Below are 18,235 nucleotides of genomic sequence, written 5' to 3' on the forward strand. Positions count from 1 at the left end.
AGCCTTGACCTCCTGGGCTCAAGTGATCTTCCCACCCCAGCCTCCTCAGTAGCTGGGACTACAGGCATGTGGCACCACACCCAGCTAATCTGTTTTTAAATTTTTTCCATAGAGACAAGGTCTCACTATATTGCCTCAGCTGGTCTCAAACTCCTGGGCTCAAGCTATCCTCCTGACTCAGCCTCCCAAAGTGTTTTGATTACAGGTGTGAGCACCGCACCCAGCCAAGAGTTCTATACAGAGTTTGAGAGCAAAACTAGCACCAGGGAAGGCAGAGTGGAGATGAATCCTTGCTAACATTGTGTGAGCTGCTCGATCTAAATGGAATCAAAGCTAGAGCTACCTCTAATGTTCTCAGTTATGTCATTCAAAAATTTTTCTCTCTGCTTAAGTCACTTGAAGTTAGATTTCTGTCACATATATCTGTTAAATTCCTGATTAATATTAATATATAAATAAAACTTTCTTAACTCAGTGAATCTGAAGTGACAACTACACATGTATTTTGGTAAAGAAATATACCAAGTGTGTTCACTTGGTAATCATTCACTAAGCAACACATGTACTATCTGCCTACTTTACCATATGGATGTTATTGCTTATGTTCAAAATGTCAGGTTCATGAAAAGGTGCAAGAAGAAATGCTGTTGTATATGTTAAGCCATCGATATACAAATCACGCTGCTTTCTAATAAAAAAAAAGCTTATCATAAACAGTCTATCAGATCAGAGTTCCAGGTTCAGCTGAGGTCAAAATCTACTCTAAAGCTCCTTGCACCCAGAAGGCACCTCAATGAATACCTGTTTTTAAATAAATAAACCTTGGGGTTTGTTGTTGAAACTTTAAAGAAAAACATGACTCTTACTTACTCACAGGGGACTTATAATCTATAAGGTAAGCAAGATAAAGAAAGGGCCATCGGCTGGGCGCGGTGGCTCACGCTTGTAATCCCAGCACTTTGGGAGGCCGAGGCGGGCAGATCACGAGGTCAGGAGATCGAGACCATGGTGAAACCCCGTCTCTACTAAAAATACAAAAAATTAGCCGGGCGTGGTGGCGGGCGCCTGTAGTCCCAGCTACTCGGAGAGGCTGAGGCAGGAGAATGGCGTGAACCCAGGAGGCGGAGCTCCAGGGGGCCCGAGTTGGCCCACCGCCCTCCCGCCGGGGCGACAGAGCGAGACTCCGTCTCAAAAAAAAAAAAAAAAGAAAGGGCCATCATAGGTGTAATTCTAAAAGGAGAATGGGAAAAGCAAGCTATGGTTAAAATAATAGATGAGATGAAATTGGATCTGCCATTAGGATAAAAAAGAATTCATGTGACAGAGCTAGGAAACTCTTAGGTGAAAAAGATCCCACAAAACCCCTAAATCATATTTAGTGTTAGTGGCAGAGAATCTCATAAATGTCTAGAGGATCTCATGAATGTCTAAAGAACAAAACACAGTTTGTATTATGCTCAAACTAAGGCATTTTATTAGCTGGCTTTACAACTTAAATAATATCTTGGCTTTCAAAGGAACAGCTTCCACTAATTCCAAATTAAACTTTCACAAGTTTACCTGTTTGGGGAGGGACATTCTTGTGGTCACCACAAAATACCTTTATTATAACCTTCCCCAAATCTTTTCTTAGCGTTAACTGAAAAAAAAAAAAAGCTTAGGTCAAATATCAACTGCCTGAAAAACCCAATTAAGTTACTTTTCCTTAAAACATGTGCAGTATAATTGAATCAAAAGAGAAAACTGCAAATACATTGTGCTTTGGCCAGAAGTAGAGTTCATTTCATGATGATTCAGTATCTTCGGATACTATTTTTGACACTTGCCATAAATCTCAGCAAAGTAAATCCATTTACTAACATTTCAAAGGCAAAGTTGTTTTTAACATTAGCCTTTCTTTGCCAGTTGGCAACTTAGAATTTTTGCAGAGGTGATTATTAATACTTCTTTGCAGCTAATTTTAGCTTTAATTTTTCTCTCTCATCTAAAAAAATACCAACTGCACATTGTTCCTTTGACTTAATAACTGGATTCTTGAAACAGAGGTTAGCTATTTCACTGGATCTGGAAACATGGTAGAAATTCTGACCCATCATTCTTTTATCTGTTAAAACAAAAAAAAAAAGATATTTGCTATAATTTAATCAATCACATTATAAGAACAACAAAGGGAAAATTACAGTGAAAGAATTATTATATCAAGAGAAAATCTTTTTCTTTGTCCTGCAACTTTCTTCCTTTCCCAGTCGTGCTATTTCTGCAATTTACTATAATCTCTCCATTATTCTCCACAAACAACTCTATCTTATTTTTAGAATGCTCTTTTAGAAAGAATGCCTTGATAGATTACATGTGATGTTGATGACAATGATGATATCAGCTACTAATATTGGATGCTTTGTATGTGCCGACTACTGTGCCGAGTGCTTTGCACGTTATCATTTCATTTCAACACAACTCTAGGAGGTAGATTCTATTATCCTATTTTTATACTGAAGGAGGTAAATTGAAGGAGAAATGCATTCATGCCGCTAAAAGCTGGTGGAACAAGAACACGAATGAGCAGTGTAACTCTGAAAGCTGTTCTCTTCACCTCCACCCCACACCGCCTTCCATATGTATTTTACTTAAATTATGTATATAGAGTTCTTGGTGCTTCAGCAACTTAAAGATTTTTCATGATATGTGTAACTCACTTTTGATGCAACTTAAAGTTTATGTTATATCCAATTAAATGAACTAGTTTTAGGCAGAAAACAATCATGCAGGGTAATGAAGTACCTTTAAAATACAATATTCATAAGATTCGTATTAATTATGATAGTGTAGAAGAAATTAAATCATTGAAATTTTCTGGTTCATTTCTGGCTATTTTCTCCAGCAATTAGAATTTAATATAAATTCTAATTTCTTGTTCTAGTAGCATAACTGTGTTTCCTTTAAGGCATAAAATCTCGCTGAAGATTTTACCAATCTTCCAAATATAACTCTATCCCTTAAAGGACCACTACAACCTAAAATGCGTAAGGCTTCTCCTCATCAATGCTTTCTCTTTCATTCCTGAAAGGTAAAAAAGAAAAGGCATCATAACTATGGATGTATAATGAGTCACTTTAAAATAAAATACCTCAGTGACAACACCAGCAGCTATTGTAGAACCACCGTAACGTAGCATGAACCTCCCCAGCTCTTTAAAGTCTTTATATAGCTCAAGAGCTATTGGTCTTTGTGTCTGTAGCTCTACCAATGCATTCTGGCCTTTAGTCAAAAACCTATTAAGAAAAAAAAAGAACAAATGAATATATGATAGAGGTGAGTAAATGTAATAATAACAACTTGAAAAACAAATATTTCACATTTAACCAACATATCAACTGAGTCTTTCAAAAACAAGAAAAATATTTTTTTGAATGAAAATATATGTCTTTGGACTTTCTGCTTTAGTTGAAAGAAATGAGGAGTAATTCTAGATTTAAGAAACATTAGGTAGTTCATTTTTACCAATCTTCCAAATATAACTCTATCCCTTACGGGACCACTATAGCCTAAAATGCTTAAGGCCCCTCGTCATGAAAGAAATGCTTTTTCTTTCATTCCCTCAAGAAAGTGAGTTCAATTATCTAATAAAGAAAGTTATACTAATGCTTATTTCTATAAAAAAGTATTGACCAAGAGGAATATAATGTCCTATGTCTTTCCTAGTAAAACTGTAATTTATGGAATGGGTATTAGGAAGTTATCTGTAAAGAGGACAATCAATCTGTTGTTGCTAAGATTCCCCTCAATCAATCAAGCAATCTCTCTCTTTCCCCACACAGGAATAATAGTTCCTCAGCAGGAGTTCAGGACAAAAATCACATAAGTAGCTTTCCCACAATATGATACTTGTAAAATATGAAGGGAGACAGGGCATGGACCAGACTGTAAATGGTTTCATAAAAATAAGTAAACAAAAATCTCTAGGCTAGGCCCTGCTCAGACTTAGTGAGAGAGGCAGAACCTAAAAAGAGACATTTTGGAGTTGTTTTCTAATTTAATTTTGATGTACTCTAGAAGTATAGTGGACAGAAATCATAAACTCTCCTTTTGAAAGATTAGTTCAGAGGCAGACAGACTAAAAGAAGGTTCTAAAAAAATACACCAAAAATTCCAAATATTGGTTTTGGACAATTTCAGGCTTAAGTTCATTCCTTAGGAAGGAGAGCATCTAATACATACATGGCTTGTTCCTAATTTAGTTTCTAGAATATTAAATTCCATTCTGCATAAAGCAATCAAGAGCCTACAACATGCCTGAACAGGAATGAAAGGGAAAGGCCAAACGGTTGTGCAAAATAAAAGGATAAAGCTACAAATAAGGTGACGGGGAACACAAACACGAGAATATGTTAAACTCTACCATCAGTGAGCTAGGATTTTGTAGCGGGAGCATGGAGGGGAAGACTCAGGATTATATATGATGAGCCAATTTCAGACTGAAAATTCTGTATCAATTGTCTGGGTCAAACAACCTGGCTCCTGAACAAAAGAATATAATTTATGTAAACCAATTGACTAGGTTAGAATCCTGCCTCTACCACTTGAGCTTTGTGTCACTTGCTAGATGCTTCACAGGATTGCTAAGAATATACATCATGTGAAAGCATTCACAATACAGCCTAAAAAATAGTGGTCCTCAAGAAAGGTTAGTCATAGTTATGTCATGTTTCTCAGAACATTATGGCAAACACTCACGCCAGAAGCTAAAGACTCAGGTTAAATATAAAGATCTACCTTTAGGAGAGAGGTAAAGTAGCCCTTCCTCCTAACGGAGAAACAGGCAAGGGTCTAGAGCAATGTGAGATTTTCTCTTCCACTTGCAGTCAGCCTATCAACCCACTAACCACGTTTGGCCTCTTCTGCAGGTGTAAAAGATGAGGAACACCAAGGACAGAAAAAAGGGGATTTGGGATGTTATTGGAAAAGAAGTTGGAAGGAAAACCCCAAAGCTAAAGCAGCCAAGCCAAACTGCAATTAGCCTTAACTTGGATTTGGGTAAGAAATCTTTTTTTTTTTTTTGAGAGGGAGTTTCACTCTGTCACCCAGGCTGGAGTACAGTGGCGTGATCACTGCTCACTGCAACCTCCACCCACCGGGTTCAAGGGATTCTCCTGCCTCCATCTCCTGAGTAGCTGGGATTACAGGTGTGAGCCACCATACCCAGCTAATTTTTGTATTTTTAGTAGAGACGGGGGTTTCACCATGTTGGCCAAGCTGGTCTCGAACTCCAGACCTCAGGCGATCCACCCACCTTGGCCTCCCAAAGTGCTAGGATTACAGGCATGAGCCACTGTGCCTGGCCAAGAAATCTATTTTGTAACATTCATCTCTAGTCTTCTATTTTGTTTTTATTTACGTACTTAGTTTCTGAGGAAGTACTTAAAAAATCCCAATCTTGTCGTAGCCAAAGGGGAAGTGTCACACCTAGACCTGGACATTAATGCTAATCAGCAGGCCCAACAGGATGCTGATCACCTCAACTTAAGGCTCCAGGTGGACTTTGAGCAAAAAAAAAAAAACAAAAACCTTTCCAGATGGGAAAAAAGCAGGCACTACAGTGTGTAGATTATTTTCTTCTTAGCTTAGCATAGGGAATGATCTTATTAAGGAGGTGACAAGAAAGTTAAACACGCAGTAGAAATTTGGAACCGGTGTCTAGACATATTTTTTAAAATGCCCTTATTTTCACATCATCAGTATCTATGGCTTGAAATGTACATACATATATAAGTTTATATTTACATTTACTTATAATTCATGTCCTCCACCACCACACATAACAGAAATTATATCTAGCATTCATATCTAAACAAGAGCTTAAATACTTGCTTGTTTTTATGTTTGTTTTAATCTAGTCCTTGAAAAAAATAATTTCCGGAACAAGTAAAAATGGGTTTCACTTACCACAAAGAGAAATACTACACAAATGAGTTAATCTTTAAAAAATTGGCTTAAATTGCTTGTTTATCATTTCTGCATTAAAACACTCACTTAGGCTTTTTCTTTGTGACTTCACCCGTGCTTTTGTTTAAGACACTAATCAATCGTTTAATAACGGCGGGTTCACTGACAGTTTGGTAGTGTAACAGCACCTAAAACAAAAAATTATAACACTAAAAATCTGCTACCATAGCATCTCTGGCCTTTTCTTTTGGCACTTACACTTATTTATCTTCAATTCAGCGCTACTGCTTGGAGTCTTTCAGGATCTCCAGTTGCTTCCTCTAAGTCCCACCATTCTAATCAGGTGGTTACTTAACTCACTAAGGGGAAAAAAGTCATGAGAGGCATTTCAAATTTCTACCCCACCAATTACTGCATCAACTTTAGTTCAGTGCATAACCTGTCAGCTTTTTCCTCTGTAAAGATGGAGGGTAACAACATCTTAGGGTTGTTGTAAAGATTAAGTAAGAGAATTCGTCATTTAGAACAAATGTTGTTGTTGTCATTTTTATTATTAGTAGTAGTAGAGAAAGAACCTGGGATTGAATCTCAACTCTTTCTCTTCTGTCTGTACCTCAGTTTCCTCAAGTGTAAAATAAGTAGGCTTTTATACCATTGTGATGAAAATTAAATAGGATCAGACACAGTGCCTGCCATGGTAGATGTTCAACCAATATGAATTGTCTCATACAAATTAGAGAGGGGGATAATATCATATTCACAGTAATTAATGTATTCATTGTTGAATAAGAATAAAATATTATAATAAATATAGAGGTAAAGAGGAAGGAAAATAACATTTTTAACTATACTGGGTACAAGCATTGTATGATATGATTTATGATTTATATGCACTATTTAATTTATGCAGCAGCTTAGTAGGCCCTGAAGTCAGATAGACCTGGGTTCAAATTACCTCTAGTTGTGTGAACTTTGGGGCAAGTTATTTTTCTTTTTTTTTTTTTGGAAGCGAAGTCTTGCTCTGCTGCCCAGGCTGGAGTGCAGTGGTGGGATCTCAGCTCACTGCAACCTCCACCTCCCAGGTTCAGGCAATTCTCCTGCCTCAGCCCTTAGAGCAGCTGGGATTACAGGTGCATGCCACCATGCCCAGCTAGTTTTTGTACTTTTAGTAGAGACAGGGTCTCACAATGTTTGCCAGGCTGGTCTCGAACTCCTGACCTCAGGTGATCCGCCTGCCTCGGCCTCCCCAAGTGCTGGGATTACAGGCATGACCCATTGCGCCTGGCCTGGGGCAATTTCTTTAACAATCTCCCACCCCTAAAATCCCCAGCCTCTGGTTCCTTATCACTGAAATGAGGAAAATCAGATGTTATTTTAAAGTGGTGCCTGGCACATGGCAAGCATTCAGTTAACTGAGGGTCTTATATATTAGCTATTATTTCCATGTTTTATATGTAAGGAAAATTAAAATCAAAAAGGTTAAGCAATTTAATGTGGCTATGATGCTGTGTGTAGAGCTGAATTTTAGGCTTATGTCAGTTGAAACTACAAATTCAAAGCTCTTCCCACTTGAGTTTACAAGGAGGCCTATAGAAATCATATAAATGGAAACTTTCACTTTATGAAGATGAAGCTAAGGTTTGGATACACCCTAATCCAAACCAGAACAAAGGTAGATTGACTATCCTCGCTCAAATAATAAGTGTGCAATAAGCATTAAGTGTGTAATATGTCTATAGTTTGAAGATATTGGAAAGATCAATGCCCAGGACATATCAGAGCTATGAAAGTTTCATTGGTTTATAAGTACCATTTAATGCTGTTTGTAGAAACATTGGCACTTCTACTCTGGAATTTCCTAGCCAAAATAGTTTGCACATTCAAAAAACAGAAATGCAAGGGGGGCTGTGGATGCACAATCTTAGACTTTGGAAACTTTCTAAACCAACTCATTCAATTAAAAAAAGAAAAAGGGCACAGCTGAGCCTGCATTACTCCAAAAAGACAAAAGTGGTTTTATTTTTCAATGGCACTTGAGGAGTCAGAACTGGAAAGATTCCAAAAGAATTAAAAACTGACTATTGGGAGTGAAAAACTTGCCACAATGCATGGTAAAGTGGTGAGAAACACATGTATGCATTCAAAGGATTCAGGTCTTAACCAGTACCAATATAACATAAATATAAGTCTAAATATCTAAGAAATATTTCTTTTGTAACAAAAACTTAGGTAAACAAGTAGGATTCACTTCGCTTAGCCAAGGTGTGACTAAGGAACTGGAACCAGTCTCCACAGCCAAATTTGAAAGAACAGAAGCATACAAACCTAATTAAGTTCTTTCTACCCTTGGTGAGCTATGTGTGGATTCCAGGTAAAATCAGGGTGGACAAAGGATGGGTTGTGGCAGCATGAAGTTAGGTCTTATATGTCTTTTTATCTCCTCAGTATCTTGCAAATAGTAGCTCAAACAAATTATCACACGAAAATAACAGAGAGAAGTGACTGTACACTATCTCAACATTTTAATTCATATTATATGTAACCAAAGTCATCTACAATTCAAAGCAATGTGCAGCATAGTGTAATAGGAAAAAAAAGTACTGGATTTCAGAGTAAAGGAAATGAATAAGGAGTCCTGGCTTAATCACTTATTATTTATACAGCACAACCTCTCGGAGGGTTCAATTCCTTATCTGTAAATGGGAACCATAGTAATAAAGGTCCACAATCACTTGTCTGCAATTCCCAAGTGCCCAAAGACTGAAAATCTGAAGTTTTTTCCTAAGTCTGTAACAAGCCCACTTAAGTGCAAAACCAGACTTGAAGTGAGGCAATGTATAGATCTTATTTATCTTAGTTAGTGTTAATAAGTTCCGGTGCAGAAACATTAATATTTTGATTTGAGAGTGTTGTTCCCTTCTGTTATGTAACTTATATGCATTATGTACCTTTCTAAAGTTCTAACATTTCTGAATTCTAAAACCATTGGCCTAAAGGGTTTCAGGTAAAGGCTGAGATTCTATTCTTCATGTAGGGTTATGAGAATCAATTATCTAGTGTTTTATAAACTCAAATGGGCTACATAATCTGTTAGGTGGCCAAATAAATTGTTTTCCTTAATTTTCTAGATAACCTGTATTTTTAAAATATTAACAAATACATAGTGAATTGGTTTTCAACAAGGGTACCAGGACCATTCAATAGGGAAAGAACAGTCTTTTCAACTCATGGTGCTGGGAAAATTGGATATCCATATGCAAAACAATGAAGCTCTACCTTACATATGTACAAAAATTAACTGAAAATGGATCAAAGACCTAAGTATAAAAGCAAAAACAACAAAACTCTTAGAAGAGAACACAGCACAAAAGCTTTATGACATTGGATTTGGCAATGATTTCTTGGATAATACACCAAAAACATAGGCAACAAAGGAAAAAATAAACTGTACTTCAACCAAATTAAAAACTTTTGTGCAGCAAAGGACACTATCAAGAAAATGAAAAGGCAGCCTAGAGAATAGAAGAAAATATCTGCAAATCATGTATGTAATAAGGGATGATATCAAGAACTTCATTAATAACAACACAACCTAATTCAAAATGCACAAAGGATTTAAGACATTTCTCAAAGATATACAAATGGCCAATAAGCACATGAAAAGATGTTCAGCATCTAATTAGAGAAATGCAAATCAAAACCACCATGAGACACCACTTAACTATTAGTTTGCCTATTATATTTTAAAAATCCCTCTCCCACACCCCACTCCTAGAAAACTTGTTATTTAATGTGTTGACAAGAAAGTGGAGAAAATAGAACCCTTATGCACTGCTGGTGGGAATGTAAAATGGTAGAGCCCCTATGGAAAATGGTTTAGCAGTTCCTCAAAAAGTTAAACATAGAATTACCATATGATCTAGCAATTCCACTCCTAGGCATATGCCCCAAAGAATGGAAAGCAGGAATCTCAATAGATACTTGTACACCCGTTTTCACAGAAGCGTTATTCGTAATGGCCAAAAGATGGAAATAACCCAAATGTGCATCAACAGATAAATGGATTTTTAAAAGGTGGTATATATATGCAATGGAATGTTATTCAGGCTTAAAAGGGATGAAATTCTGATACATACTACAACATGGACAAACCATGAAAACAATTTGCTAAGTGAAATAAGCCAGACACAAAAGGACAAATATTGTATGATTCCACTTACATAAGGAACCCAGAACAGGCAAATTCACAGAGAAAGTAAGTAGAAGAATGGTTATCAGGGGATTCCAAGAGGGAATAATGGGAAGATACTGTGTAATGGGTACAGATTTTCAGTTTGGGATGTTGAAGAAGTTCTGCAGATGAATAGTAGTGATGACTGGCCGGGCGCAGTGGCTCAACGCCTATAATTCCAGCACTTTGGGAGGCCAAGGTGGGTGGATCACCTGAGGTCAGGAGTTCAGGACCAGCCTGGCCAACATGGTGAAACCCCGTCTCCACTAAAAATAAAAAAAATTAGCCAGGCGTGGTGGCGCGCACCTGTAGTCCCAGCTACTCGGGAGGCTGAGGCAGTTCCGGGAGGCTGAGGCAGGAGAATTGCTTGAGCCCAGGAGGCAGAGGTTGCAGTGAGCCAAGACTGCACCACTGCACTCTAGCCTGGACGCCAAAGCAAGACTCCATCTCAAGAAAAAAAAAAAAAATGAATAGTAGTAATGACTGCACAACGTTGTGGAGGTACTTAATGCCACTGATTGTACACTTAAAAATGGTAAATTCTATGTTTTATCTATCTATCTATCTATCTATCTATCTATATACACACACATATATAAAATAATAAGAATCAAATATAAATTCACTTAAAGTCTAATCCATTCTTCTATTATTTCCTCTTAAAAAATATAGAGTAACAAGAGAGAAGATTCAAATAAGCTCAATTCAAAATGAAAATGGAGACATTATAAACAACACCACAGAAATACAAAAGATCATTTGAAACTACTATAAACACCTCCGTGCACACAAACTAGAAAATCTAGAAGAAATGGATAAATCCTGGAAACATACAACCCTCCAAGCTTGAATCAGGAAGAAATAAGAAATCATAAACAGACCAATATCAAGCAGTGAGAATAAATCAGTAATAAAAAAAATTGCCAACAACAACAAAAAAGCCCAAGGCCAGATGGATCCACAGCCAAATTCTACCAGACATTCAAAGAAATAATACCAATCCTACTGAAACTATTAAAAGACTGAGAAAGAGAGAATCTTCTCTAACTCATTCCATAAAGCCAGTATGATCATCCTGATAACAAAACCAGGAAAGGACATAACAAAAGAGAAAGCTACAGACCAACACCCCTGAAAAACCTAGATGCAAAAATCCCTAACGAAATACTAGCAAACCAAATCCAACAGCATATCCAAAAGATATTTTATCATGATCAAGGAGGTTTCCTCCCAAGGATGCAGGAATGGTTCAGCATATGCAAGTCAATAAATGTGATTCACCACTGAAACAATTAAAAGCAAAAAAAAAAAAAAAAACGGATGATCATCTCAATAGATGCAGAAAAAGCACTAGATAAAATCCAGGATCCCTTAATGATAAAACCTTCAATAAATTAGGCAAAGAGGAAACATACCTCAAAATAATAAAAGCCACATATGACAAACCCACAGCCAACATCATACTAAATGGGGAAAAGTTGAAAGCATTCCCCTTAAGAACTGAAACAAGACAAGGATGTTCACTCTCATCACTCCTATTAAACACAGTACAGGAAGTCCTAGCCAGAGCAAGTAGGCAAGAGAAAGAAATAAAGGGCATCCAAATTGGAAAAGAGTAAGTCAAACTATCTCTGTTTGCCAATGATATAATTACATACCTAGAAAATCGTAAAGACTCCTCCCAAACAACACCTAGATTTGATAAATGAATTCAGTAAAGTCTCAGGTTACAAAATCAATGTACACAAATCAGTAGCACCAACAACGATCAAGCTGAGAATCAAATCAAGAACAAGAACTTAATCCCTTTTACAATAGCTACAAAACCAACCAACCAACCCACCTAGGACTGTACTTAGCCAAGGAGGTGAAAGATCTCTTACAAGAACTAAAAAACACTGCTGAGAGAAATCATGGATGACAAATGAACAGAGATACATCCCATGCTCATGAATTGGAAGAATCAATATCATGGAAGAGACCACATTGCCCAAAGCAATCTACAGATTTGTGCAATTCCTGTCAAAATACTAACATCATTTTCCACAAGATTAGAAAACACAATCACAAAATTCATATAGAACCAAAAAAGAGCGCAATTAGCCAAAGCAATCCTAAGCAAAAAGAGCACATCTGGAGGCATCACATTACCCTACTTCAAATTATACTACAGGCTATAATAACCAAAATAGCATGATACTGGTATAAAGGTAGATTCATAGACCAATGGAACAGAATAGGGAACCCAGAAACAAAGCCAAATACTTAACAACCAACTGATCTTTGACAAGGCATGCAAAAACATAAATTGGGGAAAGGACACCCTGTTCAATGGATGGTGCTGGGAAAACTGGACAGCTACATATGGAAGAATGAAAACTGGATTCCTATCTCTCACCACATGCAAGAGTCAACTCAAGAGGGACTTGGATCTAGGAACTGAAACCATGGAAATTCTGGAGGAAAACCTGGGAGAGGTTCTTCTGGACATTGGCCTAGGTAAAGAATTTATGACTAAGACCCCAAAAGCAGATTCAACGGAAATAAAAATAAATAGATAAGACCTAATTAAGCTAAAGAGCTAGTGCACAGCAAAGAAATCCTGAACATAGTAAACAGACAATCCACAGAATGAAAGAAAATATTTGCAAACTGTGCATCTGATAGGACTAGTATCCAGAATCTACAAAAGACTCAAATCAGCAAGAAAAAAAACCAAACAATTCCATCAGGAAATGGGCAAGTGACATGAGCAGACACTTCTCAAAAGAAGACATACAAATGGCCAAGAAACATACGCAAAAATGCTCAACATCGTTAATCATCGAGGAAGTACAAATCAAAGCCACAATGGGATACCACCTTACTCCAGCCAGAAGGCCATTATTAAAAAGTCAAAAAACAATAGATGTTGCCATGTATGCGATGAAGAAGGAAACACTTGTGCACTGCTGGTAGGAATGTGGATTGGTATAGCCTCTGAGGAAAATAGAATAGAGATTTCTCAAAGAACTAAAAGTAGATCTACCATTTGATCCAGCAGTCTCACTACTGGGTATCTACCCAAAGGAAAATAAGTCATTATATCAAAAAGATACCTGAAGGCATGTTTACCACAGCACAATTTACAGTTGCAAGAATGTGGAACCAACCTAAGTGCCCATCAACCAATGAGTGGATAGAGAAAATGTATATGTACACCATGGAATATTACTCAGCCAAACAAAGGGTAGAGATAGTGTGTTTTGCAGCAACTTGGATAGAGCTGGAGGATATTATTCTAAGTGAAGTAACTCAGGAATGAAAAACCAAATAGCATATGTGCTTACTTAAAAGTGGGAGCTAAGCTATGGGTACACAAAGACATACAGAACAGTATAGGGGACACTGGAGACTCAGTAGCAGGTAGGGCTTGAAGGGGGTGAGGGATAAGAAACTACATCTTGGGTACAATGTACACTACTTGGGTGATGGGTGCACTAAAATCTTAGATTTCACCATTATACAATTTATCCATGTAATCAAAAACCACTAGTTGGTAAAAAGAAGTAAAAAGAAAATTGACAAATAAATAAAAAACAAAGGAAAAAATTACTTGTACCCAATAGCTACTGAAATAGTCTCCCATACACAATAGGGGAAATTTAAATATATTTATGTAGTATTATGACATTAGTCCCTAATTAGTAAAATTTTAATAGCTTAGGAAACCTTTGTTTGCTCAAAAAAATTTTTTTTGAAGTTTTTCTCCCATAGGGAGTAGACTGACAAAATATGGCCATTTTTTTCTGAAACAAATTTGATCCTGGTATTTCTGAATCAATATATGCTGGCAGAATCTCCTAAAGCAACAGTGAAAAACTTGCAATTTGTGCTTATTTTTAAGAAACTACAGTAGTCAGGGAGACAGTATTACTATTCAAAGTCACTCCTGACCTCTTGACCTCTCTACCTCTCCATTGGCAAATATTATTATTGCATGAGTAAAAATATGCAGTAACCAATCTCTCCTTTGCCCCATAGGACATACTGCCTTCTATGAATGAGTTCCATTCGCTCACAACAATTAACTTGTTGTTACTTGATGATCAATACATGAATTCTGAATATTTAAGTATCTTCAACTATAGCAATTTTTTTAAAAGAAGCTTTTCTTTTTTTAGTGTATGGAAGAAATGGAATATAATTATGTAAGTAAAGTACCTAAATAGTACCTTAAAATATAATTTTACATGATCAAATTAATATAGAAATAATTACAAAGAATTATAAAGTACAGGTTATCTCAAATATAGGTGTATCAGTATAAATGACCCAAATAAATGTATTGCCAACCTCTAAACCACTATCACTAACTTTAAAAAGTCTTACTTTTATTTCAAAGATGCATCAAATGGTAGAAACATCACTGAGAAACATTTATTGTCATGCAGAATCTGTACTATATGAGCTAATTAGAAAAAAAGTCTAATGGGAAAAACGGTCATCTGTCACATGACAAAAGCAAGGTACAAAAACTATAAGAGTACGGTCCCAAATATCTCAAAACAATTACACATAAAACAAAAAATCCAGACTATTCACAAGTAACAGCTTTTCAGGATAAGTAACATTATTGTATAAAATCTCCCTCTTCCCATAAAATGTATATGTTCAAATGATGCTGGCAAACCAACCTTACAACATGCAGGGTCTGAATGTGTTGCTTCAGCACAACTGAAGTTTACTGTATGTCTAGGATCCCCAGAATACACCCAATACATACCAGTATGTACACATATTGGGTGGATAATATGCTCACATAAAAACACACTGACATGTAAAGATATATATCTATGGATTATGCAAGTATATGACATTTTTATTTTCCATATTTTTATGTTTTCCAAAATTTTCTAAGCAATCTATTACTTTTATTATCAGAAAAACTGCAAATCGACATATTAAACAAAATGGAAACCTAGAATGATTCAACCTAAAAAACTTAGGTAAACTTTAGAACACAGTGAAAATATGTCTATAATTTTTCCCTGGATAAATTTTATTATCATTACTTTGTAACCTATTTATTATTAAATATCTTCTCAATGCCTTTTAAAAAGTCCACAGGCTCAAAGATCAAAATAAAAAAACAAAATAAAAACAACTTTCTAATTACAAGTTTTTCTGGATTACAGTAATAAGATGTTAATTGAAAATAAATATAGTATCACCACTTGTAAAGAAAGTTACCACTTTTAGGATAAAGTTACTTTGCATTTATAAAAACAGGAATAATAAAACATTTTGGAACTTACAGGAAATCCTTTAGTGATAGGAATTTCAATATTAAAGATGAGGATTCGGGCTCTGAAACGAGTGCAAGCTTTAATGGGTACTTTGGGGCCACAAAATATGCAGCCAACACTGTAAGAACAACAAAAAAAGAGGAAAGGTAATTGGGGGACAAATTTACATCAAATAGAAAGACCTCAAAAACATTTACAAGGAAAGTAAAACAATTAAGTAAATTAGGGACTTTTTCTAAATATTCTCTTCTGAGCTAAAGCATGACTTTAAACCATCATTAACCTTACATCATTTTTATACATTAGAGCTTTCATTCAAAGCACATGCCAAGTATGTGTGCTGACATGTATTAATTCAAATTTTAAGTAAGTTTGCTTACATTTCCATAGGTGTCTATTTTTGGTCAAATGAAATTCAAAATGGAACTAGTAGGTTGCAAAATACATGTGTTTAGAGGTGAGGTCCTACATGAAGACAATGGTTGCTTAAACTCATTTTCTCACTCACTTGATTTTGATGATATCCATCCCAACCAAAGTAAGACTAACATGATCGCCTGCTGCCGCCCAATCGACAGGTTCATCATGCAGAGTGATTCCTGGAAATGAGTAAGAACCAAAGCATACAGTGAAACACCTCGATATCAAACCATAACAACCAACAGAGTTTGGCTGATTTGTGCTTCATCAGTCACTACTCATCATTTTCAATATGAATGGATTGAGAGTAAGAAGTGTAACTGTGAGCGTTGAGGAAAACACACTTCCTCTAGAACTGACTCTTCTAGAATACCACCCTAAACATAAAGTGACTTGTATTTGCTCATAAAAGGCTGACTTCAGCTTATTTAATCAAGATTTTTTAACTAATTGGCACAATTGGTATATTCATTAAACAGTTCCCATTCAAATATTTCTATTATATTAATAGATACAGACAAAATAAAACACAATTCAAATTATTCATAATGACATAAAAGATGGGGCTGGAGAAGATGTCTAGCAGTATTTTCTTGAGTTTTGCTTTTAATTAGACAACCACCTAAACAAGTAACCCTTGTTTTCCAAGCAACCCATGGAACATGTACACTCAGTCAGAATTTCAAACGGTCCTCTCAGCAGGCCCCTTAACTACTCCTGGCTCAAAAGAACTTCTTTCCAGAGAGAGATCTGCATACTAATGACTAGTTATATGAAAAGAAAAATATTAAGGAAATAGTGATATGAAAATTTAATTTAAAAATGATCCTAGGTGTTGCCATATATCTGGAGATATACATCTATTTACCTAGACATAGTCCTGAAGGTAGTCGGAGAGAGCAGTTCCCAAGGGCAATACTCAGCTACCTTATTCAAAGGCTTTTAAAATATATCCCATATTTTCTGATTTTATGGAATACATTTATGGATTAAGTTCCTTTCCATAGAAATGTAGGCCTTTTGACAAACAGAATGTGTAGGCCAACCACTGTGGATAGTTCTTCATCGACACATTGACATGTTCTTAGTAAATTATAATCCACCCATATCTTTCTGAAAATACTCATTTCCTGTGCAGCAGGGAAGAGTTTCTGACTTTTAGGGAGCTCAAGGATTTAACTTGAAGAGCTCTGAGACAATCTGGAGTTTTATAAAAGCAAAATATCATATATGTACACATCTGCATTAATCTGAGAAAAGGCATAACTTTCTTCAGGTATCAGAGATTCTTCCTCCCAAACATGTTAGCAATTATCATATTAAGGAATGTTTGTTAAATATCAACTTACTAGATTTAGTTTTAAAATGTAAATTTAGAATGACCATATCTGAATTTTGCTATGAAATATGGAATTAAAAACAGAAGCTAGGTATTTACATACAATAGAGATTGCCTTTGGCTTAAACATTTGTAGAGGTTTCATACCACAAGTTCAATTAACAGTATTAAAATTTTCCAAAGGTAATTATATTATCTGGTTCTTCTTCCCCTCAATCATGTTACACTGTTCCACATGTGACATTTATCAAAAAACTTTTCTCATTGGACAAACATTACAAAGAGAGGCTCTTTTTTAATATTCTATGAGCTTGATATATTGATAAAGTAAAAAAAAAAGTAATTTAGAATTTCTATTTGTTGGTAGTAGATTCAGTCAAGTCTTTCTTTTGGGACAGTACGGGTTAGAGAGCCACAGCAGTACCTAAAAATGTTTAGACAGAACAGTGCATTCAAGAATCAAGAAAACCAAGCAAAAGTAGTAAGGTCAGAATTGAGGAAGGAGAACCTCTATGTTAAGTTAAAAGACTGGCTCTCAAGAAGTAGGGTGGTTCTTCCCTGGGGCTTCTGATAAGACTTCTCTCTTAACAAACACCGATTAAAGATAATACTTTAGAGTTTCTCTGTGTGGAAAGTAGAGAGAAGAGGAGGGTAAAGAAAGTGAGACTTTCAGAGATGACGAAGGATTTTAGAGGTTACAAGGGAGCCAATCTCAAGGTCTGTGATAACTTTAGGATCGTGGTTTTAATTTATGGCTCTTAATCATAAAAAAATTCTTGTTCTCAAAAAAGATCATTAACATACCAAAAAAATCGTGTTTCAAAAGTATTATAGCTCTTGTCACTTTAAAAAACAAAAGCAGAGACCTGTACTTGCACACAATGAACAGATCTATAGAAAATGACACTATTTTTAAAGTGCATATTACTTTTTATCAAAACAGAAATTTCATAATCTCTAGTGGGCACAAATAAAAAGGTCAAATGGAAATAACTGATTTTCATTCCCTTATTC

At 35.9% G+C, this 18,235-nt stretch overlaps 1 protein-coding gene across 8 annotated transcripts in view; it reads right to left on the reverse strand.

Annotated features, from left to right (window-relative positions):
• The window catches only part of HBS1L (HBS1 like translational GTPase), a 220,996-nt gene that overhangs the window by 48,865 nt on the left and 153,896 nt on the right, over window positions 1-18,235 (reverse strand). For 7 of the 8 annotated variants that reach the window (XM_058435573.1, XM_032159465.2, XM_032159474.2 and 4 more), the window contains 4 exons: window positions 15,971-16,061; window positions 15,472-15,580; window positions 6,031-6,131; window positions 3,128-3,272 (listed from right to left, as the gene is read on the reverse strand). In XM_058435573.1, the coding sequence (XP_058291556.1) occupies window positions 3,128-3,272; window positions 6,031-6,131; window positions 15,472-15,580; window positions 15,971-16,061 (446 nt within the window). Of the gene's footprint in view, window positions 1-1,215; window positions 2,105-3,127; window positions 3,273-6,030; window positions 6,132-15,471; window positions 15,581-15,970; window positions 16,062-18,235 lie in introns of those variants that run through there. The other variant, XM_032159482.2, reaches the window with a different exon arrangement.

This window comes from Hylobates moloch, unplaced genomic scaffold, assembly GCF_009828535.3.
Source record: "Hylobates moloch isolate HMO894 unplaced genomic scaffold, HMol_V3 SCAFFOLD_2, whole genome shotgun sequence".
Taxonomy (NCBI): domain Eukaryota; kingdom Metazoa; phylum Chordata; class Mammalia; order Primates; family Hylobatidae; genus Hylobates; species Hylobates moloch.